The sequence below is a fragment of the Rattus rattus genome, chromosome 10, assembly GCF_011064425.1.
Source record: "Rattus rattus isolate New Zealand chromosome 10, Rrattus_CSIRO_v1, whole genome shotgun sequence".
In the NCBI taxonomy this organism is placed as follows: Eukaryota; Metazoa; Chordata; class Mammalia; order Rodentia; family Muridae; genus Rattus; species Rattus rattus.
The window spans coordinates 351,966-373,352 of record NC_046163.1 but is presented as its reverse complement, the minus strand read 5'-3'; the positions used below and the strand labels follow the sequence as shown (position 1 = coordinate 373,352).

Below are 21,387 nucleotides of genomic sequence, written 5' to 3'. Positions count from 1 at the left end.
CTGAATGATAAGGCAGAAAGTAGCAGGCAAGCTTTTTCGAGTGCCGAGCGCTAAAGTAGCTTGTTTGTCTCTCCAAAGAGATTTCCTGGTTTCTCCAAAAATGGGGCTTGCTACAAGCTTCCCAGTGTGAGTCACCAGACCAGTTGGCAAAACAATGGAGCTGCCCCTCCAAGGACATAGAAAGTCTGCCCCATAGACGACAGGCCCAGGCTATAGCCCTCAGGAATCTCAAATGGAACCCAGAACAGCTGGCTTGAAAGGTTGCCAGCCCAGCCGTGCCTCACCTTGCACCTCTCACTAGCCCTAGAACGCAGGGGTTCTGTGGAAGGAGGAGGCCAGGGGGAGAGCACTCTCTCCCACCTGCTCTCTTCTGGTGCCTCTGGCAGAACTGCTCCTCCAAGCCAGGTCACCGCCTCCATTCAACACTCCCTGATTGGAAATCCTGACTCTTCAAAACTCAAGCAGTCAAGGGTCCCCAACCCCTTTAGTATTATGGGCTGACAGATGACACGTTTTAGGAGTGTAGTCACCCAAGCTTGTACATCACTCCTGTTCTCTCGGAAGCTGCTTCTGATCCCATCACTTCCAGCGGCAAGGCAGGCACATCTATGTATATCTGGTCTCTTGCCCATGTGGCCAACAAAGACCATTTTTCTCAGGATCCCCCAGCATCACCAGGAGATTACCTGAAGGCAAAAGCAAGTTGAAGTTATGTTTACATCAACTCCAATTCTTGGGTTTTGGGGTTTGGGGTGTGTGTGTGTGTGTGTGTGTGTGTGTGTGTGTGTGTTTGAGACAGGAGCATCCTATGTAGTCCAGGCTAGCCCAGATTTGTGATCCTCCTGCCTCTTTTTTTTTTTTTTTTTTTTTTTTGTTTTTTTTTGGAGCTGGGGACCAACCCAGGGCCTTATGCTTCCTAGGCAAGCGCTCTACCACTGAGCTAAATCCCAACCCCGATCCTCCTGCCTCTTAAGTACTGAGATTTTAAGTGCATACTATCACGCCTAGCAGGCTTTGGTTTTTAGATTTTTGTTTACTAATTTTAATTATGTGTGTATGTGTGGGTCTGCCCACGTGAGCTCAGGTGCCTTTATTTGGAGGTTCTAGCAGGGGAGCGCAGCTACTCGTATACCCTTGACCGAAGACCGGTCCTCCTCTATTCGGGGAAGGTCGTCATCTTCGACCGAGCGCCCAGCTTCCGGAGGGACGCACATGGAGTGGTGAGGGAGGAAGGGGACACCCGCCTAGCCAGCCAGATCAACCAAATCAACCCTGGCGATCAATGGGGTGACAGATGTCGCAGCCAGATCGCCCTCACATCCTCAGGTGCCTTTAAATGTAACTATCCCTGAACTGGAGTTACAGACAGGTGTGAACTAGCAGCCTAACATGAGTTCTGGGAACTGAACTTTTAACCCGCTGAGCCATCCCTCCAACTCCCAAATTTTATTTTTTTCTATGGATTAAGCTATTCAATAATAATTTTCTGTTTTAGTGAATAACTCTACTTTCTGTTGACAAGATTCCCCCATCATAAAAGCACTTCAGATATTAAACATCCGTTGGAAAAGAAACAGTGACAATGTTATCTTGTGTATATTCCAAAGTACTGCCCTGAATGACAAGTCTAGACTGACCCTCTCTCCTCCTCAGCCAGAGCTCACCAGGAAGAAAAGGGAAGAGCTTGGGAAAGGGTGGGGACAGCCCTGCAAAGGCCTAGTGCCTCCAAGCTTCGGCCAGAGCAGAGCTGAGGAATTATGGGTGCAGGGAGGAAGAACCCCAGGCTGGGAGGAGGCTGGGTGTCTACATCTGACGCTGAGGGCAGCCAGGGAGCCATTGGCATGCTTAGGCAAAGATCTGAGAGGTGCCTCAGAAAGGCCTGGTGGCTGCAGGGCCCTGTTACTGGGGACAAGGCTGTTAGCCTAACCCTGTGAGGGGAAGGAGAACCTGGACCGAGAGAAGTGTTATGGAATGTAGGACCTATATGGTGGAGACGAATAAAGAGCTCCTGTGTGAAATAGGATGGTTTTCCAGCCTCCTACTTTGGGCCACTGGCTGGGTAGAAGGGAAAAGTGAGTACAGAAGGACCCATGTGACCACCATGTCTCCTCTCCTTCTCCAGCAGAGCCAACACTGGGTGTATAGGGAACCTCACACCTACTGTGTGAGCCACACAGTAGATAAGAGGCAAGAGTTGATGGGCCCACATTTTGAGGTACTTAGGGTACACAGACCAAGAAGGTCACTAAACCTTAAGTACAAGGTCCTGGATCTGTAGTGCTGTGTGGCCCAAAGACAGAGCTTTGAGAGGCATTGAAACTGAATACGAGTGAACTGGGGCTGGAGAGATGGCTCAGGGGTTAAGAGCACTTATTGCTTTTGCAGGGGACCTAGATTCTGTTCCCAGCACACTATGGTGGCTCACAACCATTTGTAACTATGTTCCAGGGGATTCAGAAGCCCTTTTCTGATCTCCCAGAGATGTTGTGTATCCATACATGCAGGCGAAACATTCATGAACAAAAAATGAAATAAATATTTTTTAAAAAAATAAAGACATAAAATCAACACACACACACACACACACACACACACACACACACACACACACACACACACACACACATGCAAATGACCCGAGGGTGGCTAAGTTACAAAGAAAGAGGAGAGGGGGAATGTGAAAGCAAGGTTTGAGATTTGATCAGACAACACTGCTGGTCCTGTGTCCAGTGGAGGAAAAGGCACCTTGAGGGCCGCTGAAGAAGATGCTAAAGCAAAAGAAAACCATGGCTGGAGACTGAGGGAAGGATGCGTGCTACAGGAGGCTCTGGTCGCCCCCAAGTGCTCCCTAGGCAGTTAAGGAAGGCAAGGAACAAGGAACAGAGATGCTGGGGTCAGTGAGAGGGCTCAGCAGGCAAAGGTACTTGCCAGGGGACCCTGGCGACTGAATCCCATCCCAGGAGTGGACGTAAAGGTGGAAGGAGAAAAGCAACTCCTGAAAGGTGTGTCTGCCCTGCACCGGTGCGCCGTGGCACAGGAGCCCACACACAGCGTTCGGATGTGCGCACACTATTAATAGCATTTAAGTAAGTAAAAGAAAATGCAAAAGACAGAAACCTGCTTTGGCAACAAGGGGTGGTGGGGAGCGATCTGGGCGGAACTAACTTCTGTGGTGTGCTGAGAGGGAGGCAGGATTGTGTTGGTCCGCGGTGAAAACGTGGGACTCTCTGAGGAAGCTAGAGGTGGGCGAATCTTGGATACTAATGCCGGTTGGAGATAGAATCCTGATTTTCAGGGGGGTATGAGCAAGTGAGAGGAGGAGCTGGAGAGAGGCAGTACGCTTAGCCTGCATCTCAGGACAGGGAGGGGGAGGGGAGGGGAGGAAGAGGAGAGTTTGTAGGTGTGACACAGGACAGTAGAATACCCTACAGCCGGGTTTTTGATCTTTTCTGGAATGTAGAGGAGATTCTTTGCAGAGGATAGAATAGAATGGGATTAAAGAGGCAATGGGGGAGAGGAATCCAGCAACTGTGCAGAGATGTGGGAGACCCCATATGGAAACCGGACCGGAAGTAACAGTTGACTTAATCTTGTAGGTGCCTCACTGAAGCCCTATCAAATGGTCCGGCCAACAAGATGGTTTAATACAGCCAGTAGGATGTTATTCTGTCCTGAAAGAGAAAGGAAGTGATGAGCTGACATTTATGAGATGTTTTCATTTCCTGGGTGGTCTCCTCCATTTAGCAGAACTTACGTGTCCTTTCTGTTTGGGTCTTAGAGACAGGGTCCTACTGTGTAGCCCTGCTGACCCAACACTTGCTACACAGACCAGGCTGGCCTTGAACTTACACTGATCCTCCTCCTTCCCCAGTGTTGGGATTACAGCTGTGTGCATGGCTTTTAAGTATTGTTCCAGCCTACATATTCCTCGACATCTAGAGTATTGGTAATGAGCTGGGTGTGAATTTAAGACTGAGAAAAGTCAGACTTCTTTGGAAAGATGATATTTATAGAGTGGTGGCCCGGAGGAATGCCACTAGAAAGTCACTAATGGAGGACAGAGCTTGGACAATGTGGTGGGTTGTATGTGCTTGGCCCAGGGTGTGGCACTATTAGAAGGTGTGGCCTTGTTGGAGTATGTGTGTCATTGTGGGTGTGGGCTTTAAGACCCTCACTCTAGCTGTCTTCCACGAGCAGCCTTCAGATGAAGATGTAGAACTCTCAGCTTCTCCTGCACCATGCCTACTTGGGTGCTGCCATGTTCTTGCCTTGATGATAATGGACTGAACCTCTGAACCTGTAAGCCAACCCCAATTATATGTTATCCTTATAAGAGTTGCCTTGGTCATGGTGTCTGTTCACAGAGCCGTAAAACCCTACCTAAGAGAGACAAAGATCTTAGTCTTACGCTGAAAAACCTTTGCTTTAGAAAGCAAACTTGGTTTCTTTCCAGCTGCACAGTCCTTTGGGATAAAGTGGTAAAAATGGAGAATAAAATGGCTGTCAGCCCCTCCCAGTCTCCCACTTCTGGCCCAGTGGGGCAGGCTTCCTTGTTTATTGCATTCCTTTAAGGAACATCAGTGGTGGGCAGTCTCTGGGGACTGGACTGGCTGGCTTAGCTACTTCTTGGCTTCAACATCCTTCCTCTGCTTGAGCCGTCTTTCAAGGTTACAGGAGAGGGAAGAAAAGAAGCCACAGAAGCAAGATTTTGTGGATTCCAGAAAGTCTTAACTCATGGATATGCTCTAGCCTTTCACCTGGCATTGGGCTAGCCTAGTCCAAACCTAGATCCAATAGTTCAGCTGAGGGTACAAACTGATGAGGGGCTTTGCATGTACATCATATGGGCCTAAGCTTGTGGGAGAGTGAGGATCTCTCAGGATGGAGTGAGGGTGTGTGCATCCATTCTCTCCTGGCCCCTCTGCTGGACGCCCTCCTATCTTACCCCTGGCTCGGATTGCCCGGGGCACATCTACTATACAAGCAGGTCACCTCCGCTGGGCCTAACCAGTACCACAGTGAGGCTTGGGGACTGTGGCTCTGAGCCAGGACTGGCGGTGCACACTGTGTTCCCAGCATTTAGAAGGCTAAAGAAGGAGGATTTTGAATCCAAGGTTAGCTGGGGCTACATTTCAAGACTCTGAACCAGGCCGAGAGAGCCAGTGAATGTGTTTCTCAGATCTGCAGCCTCCCTAGACACAGAGTCATTAGCATTCCATAGCTTCTGGTAGCCATTGACTTGTATTCTGGTTCCGATTTCAAAATTTGTTTATTTGTGTCAATTCTTTAAGAATTCCATTTAGTGAGTTTTGACCATATTCATCCTCCCACGACTTCTGTCCATCCCCTTCCTTTCTACCCAACTTCCTGTCCTCTTTTTTCCTCCACCCTTAAAGTCTGATTTGGGCTGAAGACTGTGTGAATAGCTGTGTGGGTGTATGTGTACCATGTCTAAGGAAGCCAGAAGACAGTGTCGGATCCCCTGGAACTGGAGTTACAGATGGCTGTCCTCCATGTGGGTGCTGGGAACAGAACCGGGGTCCTTTGCAAAAGCAAACATCTAACCACTTAACTACTTAGCCGTCTCTCCAACCTAAAATCTTAAAAAAAAAAAAAACCTTTACTACATTTTATTTGTGTTTTCCGTGTGAACAAGTGTGCTATGTATGACACACATAGACACATAGGAACACATATGGACAATTTTCGGGAGTTCAGCTCTCACCTTCTACCACATCCTGAAAGTCTAACTCAGGTCCCCAGAGATGAAGGTGAGCTCCTGTATCTACTGGGCCATCTGACTGGCTCCAGGGTCTGTCTGTCTGTCTTTCTTTCTTTCTTTTTTTCTATTTTATATATGTGAGTACACTGTAGCTGTCTTCAGACACACCAGAAGAAGGCATCAGACTCCATTACAGATGGTTGTGAGCCACCATGTGGTTGCTGGGAATTGAACTCAGGACCTTTGGAAGAGCAGTCAGTGCTTGTAACCACTGGGCCATCTCTCCAACCCTTGTTTCTTCCTTTTATTTTGTTTTTATTTTGTCTCTGTATAGCCCTGGTTGTCCTGGAACTCACTCTGTAGACCAGGCAGGCCTCAAACTCATAGAGATCCTCCTGCCTCTGCCTCCAAAATGTGGGATTAAAGGCATACATCACCACTGTCTGGCCAGCACTGGCTTTCATTTTTTTGTTTATTTCTTTTTAAAGATTTATGTATTTATTTTATGTGGGTACACTGTAGCTGTCTTCAGACACACCAGAAGAAGGCATCAGATCCCACTACAGATGGCTGTGAGCCACCATGTGGTTGCTGGGAATTGAACTCAACTTTCAGAAGAGCAGTCAATGCTCTTAGCCTCTGAGCCATCTCTCCAGCCCTGGCTTTAGTTTTTTGTTGTACATTCTCTCTCTTCTCTGCTCTCTCTCTCCCTTTCCCCTTAAAACTGTCTCAAACAGCCCAGGTAACTAATGTAGAATGTGTTATGTAGCTGAGGCTGGCCTTGGATGTCTGATCCTTCTGTCTCTACTTCCCAAGTGCTGGGGTTTTAGGTGTGGGCCACTGTGTCTGGCCTACAGACTGTCTTGGCCTTCATCTCCGACACGGACCTGGCTTCAGTTCGTGGACATCGTTCTCTCAGTTCGCCGTTCACTTACTCCGAGTCAGAATAGATGCTGTGCGCCCCATGCTGTGTGCGCCCCATGCTGTGTGCTGGGCACCAGTAACTGGGAACGCACACTTGGTGGCCCTGATCCACTGAGACAGAGAGACTGAGAAAGGCCAATGCAAGGAAGGGAAGAAAGGTATCTGTGGGACAGTGGTACATGGGGAAGAGCTTGACTTTTCCAAAGCAGACCTTGGTTTAGGCTTATACTAACTCTGGGTGATGGGAAGGTTGAGGCCCAGAGAAAGTGGGCTGAGAAATGCCGTGCCAAGGAGCAAAATGGTAGGGAGCGCAGAGAAGGAGCAAAATGCTGAGGCCCAAGAGGGACCCCCTCTCCACAGTGTGATCCGTTTACCAGGCCGCTTTCTCCTTCAGGAGTCAGCCCCGCATCCCTGGTGGCATGGAGCCTCCTCATCCTACTTATCCTTTCTCCCTCTCTGCTCCACGCGTGTCACTGCCTCGAAGGACTTTATCCGGCTTGTTTCCACCAGGAGCACTGCTGTCCGCCCAGCCTGTTCCTCAGCTCACTTGCGGGAACACCCACGTCTCCTTTGGGTCTCCTCTTGCAAGTCTGGTTTTCTCATTACTATGCCTAGCAATTTTAGCCTCAAAGTTTCGTGTCTCGTGGAGAAACAGTACGGAACAAACACAGGAACATGGCAGACTAAGGCAGCCTACAGTGAGGGCCTCCGGCTGTGGTTCTGTTCCCGATGGTGGGGAATTAGGAACACATGGATGTCCGAGCTTGTTTTCCATCTCTGATGATGGCTGCTTCCTCCTCCTTTCCTCCTGGAAGGCCCCTCCTCTCGCCTACATACGAAAGCTAAGGGAAGGCCGGGTGTCCCTGCTAGAGCATCTGAGGCTGACATTCATGCAGCCTCCTGACTCTCTGCAGAGATCCAGGCCGCATCCATCTCCACCCACAGAGCCGACACCACTGTTGCTCAAGTGTGCTGACCACAGCAGGACACTGGGGTGCCAGAAGGGTCACTGCTTTTCTCAACCCCATGACTGCCCTGTGGTGGTTTGATGGGGACTGGCATGGCAGCTCACTGATAAAGCTTTCCCTAGTATGTAAGTCCCTGGGTTCCATTCCCAGAACCTTAAAGAAGATAGCTAACACAGTCTTCTTACCACTCATTCCTCATATACCGAATCCATGCTTGGCCTCTCAGTTCAACATTTCCCAAGTAGGCAGGCTTCCCTGGGTGTCCAGCATGACCCTTCTGAAGCCCTGAGCTTTTGGGAAGCTGTGTACAATAGCCTGAAGCCTTTGGAGATAAGGGAGCCACCCTGCCCCCCACCCCCAAGTATGTGTCTCCCAACCAGGTGCCCAGGGTGGGAACAGGCTGGCTAAGGCATAGCTAATCTCTGCTGTGGAAGGGTCATGTGTGAGCCTGGAAGGGTCTGCCTGAGCCTGACACCCCCATTTCTGACAGTCTCCTGAGGGACTCTCTGAGGATAGTGCCCTGGGTTGTCAGCAGCAGCAAGCACTCAGGGAGCTCTTGGGCTGTGGAAAGGCCTCATCAAGGTATCTCATAGCCCTTCCTCTCCCTTTCTTTCACCCTAGAGGCTGAAAGTTCCTTAGGCAAGGGAGTCCTCTGCAGGCTCATCAGAAAGTACTGGGAGGGGCTGTTGGTATAGTTCAGTTGGTAGATAGAGTGCTTGCCTTCTATGCACAAGACCCTTTGATCTACAGCACCTGAGCCGGATGTGGCAAAGCACTCAGGAAGTAGAGGCAGGGGGATCAGAAGGTCAAGCTTGTCCTCAGCCACACTGTGAGTTGAGGTCAACCAGAACCTACATGAGACTCCTTTGAGAAAAAAACCTGTGAGAGGTGGCCCTGCAGCCCCACAGCAGATGATGACAGAGCCCACAGGTCAATGTGAGGAATTGTTTTAGGCCTTAATTCTCACAGGGTTTACTGTACAGTTGAGGTGTGATGGGGACCAGAGTGGGAGACCCTTCCCAAAACCACCTGGTCTCATCCCAGCTTCCTATCCTCCAGGTAGGCTCCTGGCGTCCGAGATGTCATTTCTTTTTCCGTGGAAAAGTTCAAATTATAGTTCCCTTGGCCATTGAGTAAGTGTTCAATTTTACGTACTATAAAAATTCTAAAATCCTTTTGAGCACGAACAGTCTCAAGTAGGACAAGGGATTGGACCCTAATGATGTTATCATGGTTTCAGTGAGCATCTCTCGCTTTTTTCCTTCCTTCCTTCCTTCCTTCCTTCCTTCCTTCCTTCCTTCCTTCTCTCTCTCTCTCTCTTTCTTTCTTTCTTTTTCTTTTTCTTTCTTTTTTCTAAATTTGAGACAGGGTTTCTCTGTGTAATCCTGGCTATCCTGGAACTCACTCTGTAAACCAGGCTGGCCTCGAACTCAGAGATGTGCCTACCTCTGGCTCCCGAGTGCTGGGGTTGAAGGCAGGCTCCATCACACCTGGCCCCAGTGAGCCTTTGTCCCAAGGCTCTCTGAACAGTCACACTGTGTCTCCTTTCCAGTCCTGCTTGGCAGCGAGCGAAGCTAGATCTGAGTCTGGCCCCAGCACACAGCCAGTTGAGAAACTAGGTGAAGAATCCCAGGGGACCAGCTCTGTTGTGCGTGGGACAAGAGGTTAGAGGGCCACACAACTATGTAGAGACACATGTGGAGTTTGCACACAGGCCAACTGTAAGCAGAACATTTCTAGAACAATGTGAAATTCTCCCAACAGTGCTGATGGGAGGCAGAGGCTTTCCAGGACAGTAGCATTACCTCTTCTATCTATGTAAGGAACTGCCTCAGAGCAGGGGACATTACCCACAGGCTACCTAGGCACAGGGGCATTACTGTGTGTCTGGAATGCTATAGTCTCCAAAGGCAGGGGACCCCCCAGGAGAATCTGGAGCCTTTACTGTCACTTCAGGTAGAATGAAGCAGGAGCCTGGAGGGAGTTCACTCCCTCTGTCCCCACCAGCCCTGGCTGTGTGTCTGTTTTGCCCTTCACACCAGCTTGAAAGGGAGCTATTCTCCCAGGGGATTTGTGGCCAGCTCCTCTCTGCCCTCCCTTGTGCAAACAGATGGCACTAGCAGCTTTGGAGACTTGGACTGGGGGCAGCAGGGGGGTTGGGAGGGGGTACCAGAATTTGAGATTCTGAGAGAATGTACAGGACCAGGATGGAGAAGCAGCAAGGGGTTTGCCTTCTGTAAGCAGGACCAGGAGACACCACCTTGTGCTTCTCTTGCTTTGCTGGTGAAAGAAGAGCCTTGATCCTGGAGGAAGCAGCTGGCCAAGGCCAAAGGCAAGAGGAGCTCTGCCAAGCTCTAGCTCTCCACACTGAGGCTGCCCATGCTGTGACACTCCACAGAGCACCAAGGTCAACACCAACATTGCTAAGGCCTAGAAAGAATGCCCAGCAAAGACAGAATGGGGGATTCAGAGCCACTGCTCCAATCTAGAGCTCAGGCTGGGGCGATCTGGTTGCTTCCAGCTGAAGGGTCTTCCGGGGCCTCTCAGATCCTGGAAATACAGTAAAAGTGGCTTTGAGCCTCTGAAGCAGAGTCACTTCAGACTTGCTGTGGGGAAGAAGCAAATGTGCCTGAAATGGAGGAGGCAGTGGGATCCCAGCTGAGGAGGGTGGTCACTGCTGCCTCCTAGGTAAGGTGCTGGCGATGTGGCTCAGAAGCAAAGGCAATTCCCTTCCAGCCTTCCTATGAGCAGCTTTCCAGGGACCACCTTCAAACTTGTTCTTCACAGCTGTGTGGGGCCAAAAAGACTCCTCATCATCAGGTGAAAAAGATAGTAGGATAGAGTTAGTCTGGGCTAACAGGGCTCCACTGTACAGAGCCTTAGTTCTTGCCTTCAGCGAGCTCTCGTGTCATGGACTTTCTTTTTTTTTTGTTTGTTTTTTTGTTTTTTGTTTTTTGTTTTTTCCCGGAGCTGGGGACCAAACCCAGGGCCTTGCGCTTCCTAGGCAAGCGCTCTAACCACTGAGCTAAATCCCCAACCCCATGGACTTTCAAATAGACGAACGTCCCCTTTCCTGTCCTTCCTGTCCTTCCTGTCCTGTCCTCTCCTCCTCTCTCGGCACTGGAAATGTTGGCATGGTGGCTTCTCTGTAATCAGATATGACTTTACAGGAAGTAGCTTCAAGGGTATCTGGTGATGGGGACAATGCTGTGTTTTGTTCACCGGAGCCCTTGGGGCTTTTAGCAAACAAGACACCATCTCATGGCCATAGGCCTAGAGGAAACAGGTGAGGAGTTGTTTCTCACCTCTGACCCTGGGAGAGGTCCCTCCATGTGTCACAGGCCACCGGAGGTCCTCTACGGTCATAGTCTAGTGCATGACTCTAGTTAGACCCAGACCCACCCTCTGGGCTTCCTGTAACCTTCAAGCTTTTCCCAGAAAGAACAATCGCACTACCTAGATCCCTCATCGGAAGGCTGACAGGCCTTCGTCCTCTTGAGTCCTTTGTTACATTTAACCTAAACTCGTTTTGCCATAAATGATGAAAGGTCTAGAGATAGCCAGCACCAGCAAAAAAAAATAACCTGTGGAGGGCGTCAGGATGCTCACCATTAATTCTGAAAACAAAAATCAAGCCACCAGCCCAAACTCCCTCTCAGATAAGCACAAAGGAGGAGGCTTGGCTGTGTGCAAGGAGCTGGACTCTGCAAAATCCCAGGCCTGGGAGCAGTCTGTGCTCCTTGTCCTTTTAAGGCAAGGTCTGAGATCCCAGGGCTGAGCTTGCTCCAACATGCCACAGCCCCATTCATTCCTGGCTATTTGGAGGAAAGCAGTGATTAATCAACGTTTCCCCACCCCCACCCCCCACTCAGCCTGTTTTACATTTGGTTCTTTTTAAAGTGTTGGCTCACCTCTTGGTAGATCTCAGTCAACCTAGACGCCAGGTCAGGGGTATAACTGGAGGAGCAGCAGCTGGTGTCTGAAAAGGTCAAAGGTCAGGATGTGAGAGATCTGGGAAGAGAAAGGGTTAAAATGTAAAGATCGAGACTTACTTACTTGGGGGTTCTGAATGGGGGTGGGAGTGGGGGTGATCTGTGAAGCTCTGTGCGTGGTGTGGCACTCAGGTAAGAGGAATGTAGAGCAGGCAGGGCACGGAGCCTTGACCCCTAATAGGAAAGACCAGATACTCTCCTATTGACTTGATGGCTGCTAATGAGACAGTTGGGCCTGAGCTCCAGTTTTGTTTGCCTTAAGTCTACCCAGTCCACTTGGTGGTCATCTTGGCCTCCCTTGAAGGCGAGGCTGTGAACTGAGCAGTCTGGGCGTTCTAGAGAGGTGTTTGAGCAGTGAACAGTAAGTAGATGGGCACATCTGGGCAACAGAGAGAGAAGGGAAGGTAGCAGGCTCTGTCCCAAGCCGGACCTCCTCCGGAGCTTTGCTGAAGAGGCTGTCTGAGCTAGCGCTCTCCACCGTGTTCCTGCAACGAGAGGAAGGCGTTAAGGGCCCAGTGAGATGGAATGGGAGAAGGGATTCCCAGGCTAGCTCGAGGAGGCCTTCTAAAGCAGCTGGAGATGGAAAGCTGCCCCAGGATCTCACAGGCCAGACCTGGCTCCTGGGAGCCAGTTAGAGAGGAAAGGGCTCTGCTCACCACACAGCTCCAGTGACACACAGTACAGCTGTTTTTTCTGGGCTTAAGATTGACTGAAGTCGATTCCATCTCAGGGCCTCTCCAGACAACATCAGAGCATCTGTATTCAGAGTAGAGAGTCACAGATTTCAACTGTGGTAGGCTGCCCTCAGTGGTTTCCAGGGCTCTGCACAGAGAGGAACTTGTCCCTGGCAAAGTTGTTTTTGTTTCTTCCTCTTCTTCCTCTTCCTCTTCCTCCTCCTCTTCCTCCTCTCTTCCTCTTCTTCTTCTTCTTCTTCTTCTTCTTCTTCTTCTTCTTCTTCTTCTTCTTCTTCTTCTTCTTCTTCTTCTTCTTCTTCTGCTTCTTCTTCTTCTTCTTCTTCTTCTTCTTCTTCTTCTTCTCCTTCTTCTCCTTCTTCTTCTTCTTCTTCTTCTTCTTCTTCTTCTTCTTCTCCTTCTTCTTCTTCTTCTTCTTCTTCTCCTCCTTCTCCTCCTCCTTCCTCTTCTCCTCCTTCTTCTTCTTCTCCTCCTCCTCCTCCTCCTCTTCTCTTCCCTCCTCATCTCCCTCCTCCTCCTCTTCCTCCTCTTCTTCTTTGGATAGGATTTCACTACATAGCCCTAGTTAGCCTGGAACTCACTACATAGACCAAGCCAGTCTCAAACTCATATAGACTTGCCTGCCTCTGTCTCCCTAATACTAAAACTAGAGGCATTTGCTACCATGCTTGGTCCCATCAAAGTCCTTAAAGATGACAAAAGTGTGGACTGTTACAGAAGACACACACTCGATGGAACGGTTCAGCTCTATTATGTCTACCTAATTAATTAGTTCCTTTCTATTTCAAGGGTGTGTGCATGTGTATATATATGCACACATATTCATTCAAAGGTACAGAGAATAGAATTTAGAAATAAACTTGGCTGGTAAAATAAAATGTTAGCAACATTATCTTGATCATTCCAACATTTTCCCCTTTTGCAAATGTATTGGCTTCAGCTGAGGGTACAGCTCCGTGGAAGGTGCACTTGCCTAGCATGTTTTGATCCTTAGTCTCACACACACACACACACACACACACACACACGCACACACACACACACTTACAAAATTCATTATCCGAAGCCCTTGACTCCCTCAGGATTAGACTGAAGGATATTAAGCACTTACTATGAATGCAGAATGAATGCGAGGGGAGCCAGACACTCAAGGAGTCAGCTAACTGACACTTTCCTGCAGTTAATGTCTTATACTCAGTGTGTGTGTGCTTGTGAGTGCACACATCAGTATGCTCAGAGGACAACTTTTAGGAACTGGTTTTCTTCACCATGGGATCTAGGGATCACAAGATCACCAGGCTTGTGTGGTGAGTACCTTTGCCTCTGAGCCATCTTACCGCCCTCTTTAATGTATATTACAGCATAAACTTGGAGCTGGAGAAGTGGCTTAGTAGCTAAGCTCTCGGTGCTCTTGGTCAGGCATGGTGTTGCATGCCTTTAATCCTAACACTTGGGAGGCAGAGGCAGGTGAATCTCTGTGAGTTTGAGACCAGTCTGGCCTACATAGCAAGTTTCAGGACAGCCAAGGCTACATACTGAGCTGCCTCAACATCCAACCCCCAACACCTTTCAAAAACAACAGAACAGAAAACAAAACAAAACAAAAAAAGGGCAGGCTATTCTTGTAAAGTACCCAGATGGGGTTCCCAGCACCCACATGGGTTCTCACAACCTTGTGTGACTCCAATTCCTAGGGATCCAGTGCCCTCTTCTGCCCTCTGTAGGAACTGCAGGCATGTAGTATACATACAAGCATGCAGGCAAACACACATAAAACACAAAAATAAGTAAGTTTGTTTATTGTTTTGTCTTCTTCTTACTTTGTTTGTTTGTTTGTTTTTTGAGACAAGGTTTCTCTGTATATCCCTGGCTGTCTTGGAACTCACTCTGTAGACCAGGCTGGCTTCAGACTCAGAGATCCACCTGCCTCTGCCTCCCTAGTGCTGGGATTAAAGGTGTGAGCAACCACTGTCCAGCATAAATAAGTCTTTTAAAAATATTTTTTATGGTATCTTATTTGTATAGGCATTTTACCTGCATGTGTGTTCAGGGTACCACTTGCATGCCTGGTATCCAAGGAGGCCAACGGAAGGCATCTGAAGCAACACATGGTTGTTAGGCTCCTCGTGGGTGCTGGGAATTGAACCTGGGTCTTTCTTGACCCCTGAGCCATCTTTCCAGCCCAATAATTAAACCTTTAAAAAAGAAAAGATAAATGCAAACAAATCTATAAACATTCAACACTATAAACAAGACAGATTTTTCTGGCAAGAGTGGTTTTCCTTAGTTTACCATGTGTGTAGCAGGAAACTAAATTTTCACCCATGACTGGAAAGGCCTAAGGTACTCTGTGGAGGAACTGATCTCTTGGCATGTTTTTTCCATGTACACATGGCCCAAACCCGAGGCCATGAGTCTGATGTCAGTCCACTCTCTTGAGGCCAGAACCCAGTCCTGCCTCTACAGAACTCAACCGAGGCAGGCTGTCAACCTTCCCCAAATGAAACGTCCTTCAGAGATTCAAGGGCACTTATACAAGCCCTCCCTGGCTGGTCCGTACACGCGCTCTCTCCCTCCCTCTGTGGCCAGCTCTGCGTGCTTATTTTTCTTTTCTGAATTCTTAGGAAAGCAAGCAAGTGGGGAGGAAGACCGATGCCAAGAACGGAGAGGACAAGGGCAGCAATGCCAGCAGAAAGGCCCTAGGCCCCAGACAGGACTCAGACGTGGGCAAGGAGCCGAAGAAGGGCGTTTTAAAGAAAAGCTTCTCCAGGGATCGAGAGGAGGCCGACAGCAGAGGTAGTGAGAAGCCCAAGGAGGAGAAGGTCATCAGGGGCATTGACAAGGGCAGGGTCAGGGCTGCGGTGGACAGGAAGGAAGCCGGGAAAGATGGCAGAGAAGAAAGGGCAGGCGCCGCCACGAAGAAGGAAGAGGAGAAGACAGGGAGTGTCAGGAACACAGGCTTGAGCAGAGACAAAGACAAGAAGAGAGAGGAGGTAAAGGAGCCCAGCAAGAAAGAGGAGGTGAAGCCAACAGCAGAGAACAGGAGCACAGTCGGGAGACAGGAGGACGGGAGGCAGAAAGAGTCACGCGAAGATAGGGACAAGAAACCAGAGGTCAAGGGCGTAGGATGTGGGAGCAGAGACTCGAGAAAGGAAGACGAAAAAGTGAAGAAGGAAGAAACCCAACCTGATAAAGGAGTCAGAGAAGAGGGCAAGACCAGAGAGAAGCAGCCCCCCAGCGGCCCCAGCAAGCCCTCTGACGGGCAAGCCAGGGCAGAAGAGGAAGCAGCTCCCAGTATATTTGACGAACCTCTGGAGAAGGTGAAGAACAATGACCCAGAGATGACCGAGGTGAACGTCAACAACTCAGACTGCATCACCAATGAAATCCTAGTCCGCTTTACCGAGGCCTTGGAGTTCAACACCGTGGTCAAGGTGTTTGCCTTGGCCAATACTCGGGCCGACGACCACGTGGCCTTTGCCATTGCCATCATGCTGAAGGCCAATAAGACCATCACCAGCCTCAACCTGGACTCCAATCACATCACTGGCAAAGGCATCCTGGCCATCTTCCGGGCCCTCCTCCAGAACAACACGCTGACGGAGCTGCGTTTTCACAACCAGAGGCACATCTGTGGGGGCAAGACGGAGATGGAGATTGCCAAGCTGCTCAAGGAGAACACCACCCTACTCAAGCTGGGCTACCATTTTGAGCTGGCTGGACCCCGGATGACCGTCACCAATCTGCTTAGCCGAAACATGGACAAGCAGCGACAGAAACGGCTGCAAGAGCAAAAGCAGGCCCAGGAAGCCAGTGGGGAGAAGAAGGACCGGCTGGAGGTACCCAAGGTCGGGGCTCTGCCCAAGGGCTCCCCCAAACCTTCACCCCAGCCATCCCCAAAGTCTGCTCCAAAGAACTCACCCAAGAAAGCGGGTGTCCCAGCAGCCCCGCCTCCCCCTCCCCCTCCACTGGCCCCACCCCTTATCATGGAGAACCTAAAGAACTCACTCTCACCAGCCACCCAGAGGAAGATGGGAGACAAAGTGCTCCCTGCCCAGGAGAAGAACTCACGTGACCAACTCCTGGCTGCCATCCGTTCCAGCAACCTTAAGCAGCTGAAGAAGGCAAGTGGTGGTGGGCGTGGCTATGGGGCCAAGACAGGTCTAGGCTTATTGGATAAGGCAGGGTACACAGGGAACACACACGGAGGAGCCCGTGTCAGGCCACAGGGCCTCAGACTCCCAGGGCCTCTCAGCCATCCAGCCTCCAACAGGCCACATCATCTCTCTTAGAGGGAAGACCTTTCGCTCTTCCTCTGGACTCTGTTCTCTGCCTTCTCCACTTGTGGTGAAACCTGCTTCCCCTAGAAATGGAGAAGCAGCCCCTATATATACAAGGCTGCCATAGGTCCTGGCACGTGGCCTTTCTATGCTCTGGTTTTTCAAACAAAAGCCATCATTGTTCTATTCTGTTCACTCTCAGGATCAGCCCAAGTCCATGGGCCAGTCTATCCTAAAGGTCACCCCTAGGAGGGTATGCTTTTAACTCCCAGTGCCCTGGACACAGGACTGTCTCATTATCTCTCGATTCTCACATCCTTGCCTCCCTGCCAGTCCCACGTGAGTGATAGAGCCCAGAAACATTTGCCTTTCTGACTGGACACTTGGCTTTCCCCACCATCATTTGTGACTAAAGACCAAAACATAGAGGGAAAGGCAGCTGTGATCCAGAGGCTTCTTGCTGACATCTGTTTTGGTTTGTCTTTTAAAGATTTATTTATTTAATGTATATGAGTACACTGTTGCTGTCTTCAGACACACCAGAAGAGGGTATCGGATCTCATAATGGTTGTGAGCCACCATGTGGTTGCTGGGAATTGAACTCAGGACCTCTGGAAGACCAGTCAGTGCTCTTAACCACTGAGCCATCTCTCCAGCCCCAGCATATGGTTTTTGCAGAACATTCATCCCACAGACACCATACATTCACCTCACAGACACATACTGAGGTGTTTGCATGGTGTCCTTTGGCAGGGAAGGAAAGTGAGTTTATTTTTTATTTATTTTTTTTTTTGTTTTGTTTTTTTCGGAGCTGGGGACCGAACCCAGGGCCTTGCGCTCGCTAGGCAAGCGCTCTACCGCTGAGCTAAATCCCCAACCCCGGAAAGTGAGTTTAAACTCTAGGGTACGGTGTTGGATTCCTTGAGCTAACCCATCTCTGCTTTGCCTTACAGGTAGAGGTGCCCAAGCTGCTTCAATAGGACAGGCAGCCAGGCATTGGTACCAATGCCTGACTGCCTAGACTCTTGTCCCAGGGCTACACAGACCCCCGCCACCCCACCCTGGCTGAGCTGTTGCAGCTGCCCCGTCCACCATGGGAGAGCTCGAGACCTGGGCCGCGCTCGAGGGAGGACACCTCATCCCTTCTCCCTTTCCTTTTCTTGTCTCTGAGGCTCTTCAAAAGTTGCTTTGAAACCTGGAGCTGGAGTGAAGTGTCGGGACGAGAGGAGTCCTTTAAGTACGTCACAGAGAAGATGGCACTGCCCAGAACCCATGTGGCAGGCATGCTGCCAGAGGCTTTTGATACAGAAAAGATGTCTCCCAGGGACCACATATCCACCCCAGCCTCACTGCCTCCAGGGCCAGGATTCAGGCCTCTGAGGAGCCCTTGGGGCCAAGCGGCTGGGCCAGTGGCACTCTATGGGGCAGAGGTAGAAGGATGGAGGGCAAGGGAGTCGGAAGGCAGAGCAGGAGGGCTGGGAACACTACAAAGCCTCTATCTGATGTGCCTGGGCAGCGGACATGGTTGGACAGTACCTGAGAGAAGATGGGCTCCAGCTGGGAGTAGACAGACAGACAGCAGCTGGACCTGAAGGGTTGATGCCAAAGCAGACGTTTCCTTCACACCACCTGCTGCTGTATAATAGCTATATATCTGTTTTTCCATAAGATTTTGATAATATATACAAACCTTTAGCTGCGAGTGGCTATACCTCACCTTTTCCTTCATGTGTTAATGGTTCTAATGTTCACCCCGGGTTCCCTAGAAGGCCTCCAAAAGCTCAGGGTCCCTGCCAAACCATTCAAGGTGACCATAGACATCGTCCCTAGAGTCTGGGTACCACTGCAGAGAGGGCAGTATGGGGGAAAGCTTGAACTCTTGAGACAACCTCCCGACCTGGTGTGGCAGGTCTGTTCCTCGCCAGTCTCTCTGCCTCGTATCTGTGCCCAGAGCTGTTCTCAGGGCCAGAGAGTCACACAGGGCCCTGCGATGGCTATATAAGGCACGTTCAGGGATGACCATTCCGTGACTCTTCCTACTGTAGGCTCAGGGCCAGTTCTTCACAGCAGTTACAGGCAAAGGAAGGCAGAGTGAGTCAGAGTGACTCAGGGAGGGACACCAGTGTGACTTAGGGCATGCTCCCACTGGAGGCAGGGCCACTACTGCTATCACTGGGGGTCCATGGAATACTGTTCCAACTAGGGACGAAGTCCAGCGTCAGCTCCCATGCCTAGCATGGAGGCCTTGGTTTCCATCTCCAACATGATCTCTTTCTGACTTACTGGCCTGAAGATTACTGTGCCACCATGAAACTACCACCTTGGTTCTGGGTCACGGACATCTGTCTGTATGTCTGTCTATCTCTCTCTCTGTGTGTGTGTCTCTGTCTCTGTCTCTGTCTCTGTCTCTGTCTCTCTCAGCAGAGAGCAAAGCAGTTGGAATATGGGTGGGGTCCCACCTCCCTAAGGAAGTAGGATAGCTGTTGTAGGTCTGGCTAAAATCAGAGAGGGCCTACTCATATCCCAGGGTACCTTCTGATTCCATTCCTTCCCCACCCCATTACTGCTTAAGTAATGGGCTTGCCCAGGGGAGGAGAGATCCCAGCGCTGGCTCCCAGATCTCAAAGATCGTGATTTGGAGCCAAGCCCACGAGCTTGCATCTGATGGTGCAGGGCACTAGGTAGATCTTAAGGGTGCTTCTGCTTATCTTCCAACTCTGCGAGGTGGAAGCCAGTAGCCTCACTGGTTTGAAGATAGAAATTAATCAGCTTCACATGGGTACATGGCTGATAAGAGGCAGGACCGAGGTCTTTATTCCTCTCTGCTGCTGAAAAATGGACCAGTGAGAGTTTTTCACAATGACATTGGAAGCCAAACAGAAATATAGATAGGTAGATGATAGGTAGATAGATGTAGATGTAGATATAGATATAGATATCTTCCTCTTCTCTATGTAGTCCTGGCTGACTTAGAACTCCCTACGTAAAGCGGGCTAACTTCGAACTCACAAACATCTGTTTGCCTCCACAGGGATTTAAGGTGTGTCCTACCACACCGGGCCAATCTCCAGACTTAAAGTCTCCTTTAGAACTTTTCACCTTTGCTTTCTTGTTTGTTTGTTTACTTAGCTGGAAACACGATTTAGGCGGGATGGGGGCTGGGGGCACACACACTCCCCAACCCTCTGCCTCCCAGAGCCCATTAAGCCTGGAATGATGTAATCACAGAATTCTAAGTGCCTTTAAACCTGATGTGGGGGCGCAGCGCCACCTCGAGGAGAACTGCGTCCCAGGCTCTTCTGCTCCAGAGAGCAGCCTAAAGCTTGGACCTGGAGCTGGCTGCGGAGGTCAGAGAAGACCAGAGATGGGGAAGGGACGCTAGCCCCACCCTACGCGACTGTCGGTGCGGTACCGGACCGGCTCGAGGTGCGGGGCGGATGCTTGAGCTCAGGACACGCGGGATTCGCAGAAGCGTTTCTGTCGGCTCCGCGAGTTCTGCTGTCCGCCTGAGGAACCTGAACCCCGAGTCACGCGTCTAGCGGGTTTTTCCTTCCTAAAACCAAGGAAGGTCAGAACTAGCATTAGAAAAGATCTATCCCCATCTATCAGCTACGTTTTACGCGGGGGAGGGGCGAGCGGAGAGGTTCAAAGAAAGCAAATGATTCGTTCAAGTTAATGAATCCAGACTCAACTCCAGGTCGCTCCCCCAACCCCCACCCCATGAGAGCAGGTCTTCTAGATCCGAGAGAAGCAACACCTGACCTCAGCCTTTTTCAGCATCCGTCCTTCTGTTCTTTCCGAGGTTCCATTACATGCCTACTGCCCCCAAACCGAGAAGTTCCTCCTCCCGCTCTTCACTTTCCCTAGCCAGAGCCCTAGGGCGGGCCTAGGACAAGGGTCTGCCTCACGTGGGCACGGGCAGTTGGCTAGGCTTTTATATCATATCCCACATTGTCACTGGAGCTCAACATATGATGAGCTATGGCAATCAATGGGCTCCGGTCTCAGGGCGGAGCGTGGACTCCGCGCTTACTTGACCACTGTTGAGGCATAGATCTGGACATGGGACACTCACTCAAGACCAAGCTTTTCTGGAAAACCAAGGTCTCTTGTCGCCATCTGGAGGACGGAGCACAATCCCCGCCCCTGATAGCAGATGCTATCCAGCTGAAATCAACCTGGAAGTCAGGCGCCAGGGGTGCTGCATTGGGAGGCCTGTCAGTGCCCCAAAAGCCTTCTCCTCTTCTGGAACTCCCCCTTCCAGGCCTGCCTCCCCATTTCCCCTTCAGGCCTCCTTCCCCTTCTTCCCTCTAGGCCAGAAGTGACTTTTTTGTTCAGGTGCACCTCCCTTCTAGTCAGCTACCCTGCTTCCTCCTCTTTCTCACTTAACTTTCCCTTGACCCCTGTGGTATTCTCATGTTGTCTTTGCTCTAACCCTCTCCCCTCACAGCACCCAAACCCCTTGGAGCTCTGTCACTCTACCCCTGACAAACAAACACACCTGAACAGGTCCACGTTTGTCTAGGTTTGTGTGTGCTTCAGTTGAGAAGCAAGCTCAGGGCTGCATACAGTGTATAGACCATTCATTCATTCATTCATTCATTCATTCATTCATTCATTCATTCATTTTATAAAAGCACACCTCTCCCCCCAACTAGATTCCTGCACCAGCCCTGAGGCTGTTCAATGTCTCCTCCTATCCTAGCAAGACCATGGTTCCATCACTGAGGTCTCCTAGTTCTTAACGGCCATCTGCCCCCCCCAACCCCAGTGCTCCTCTGACATGCCTGTGGTTTTGGGGATTGCTAA

At 50.3% G+C, this 21,387-nt stretch overlaps 1 protein-coding gene across 1 annotated transcript in view; it reads left to right on the top strand.

The window, feature by feature from the left end:
• The window catches only part of Lmod1 (leiomodin 1), a 41,526-nt gene extending 23,698 nt beyond the window's left edge, over positions 1-17,828 (top strand). Inside the window, exons 2-3 of the mRNA XM_032915564.1 lie at positions 14,923-16,422; positions 17,532-17,828. Coding sequence (XP_032771455.1) covers positions 14,923-16,422; positions 17,532-17,558 — 1,527 coding nt within the window. The 3' untranslated portion in view covers positions 17,559-17,828. The remainder of the gene's footprint in view (positions 1-14,922; positions 16,423-17,531) is intronic.
• The last annotated feature ends 3,559 nt before the right edge of the window (positions 17,829-21,387 follow it).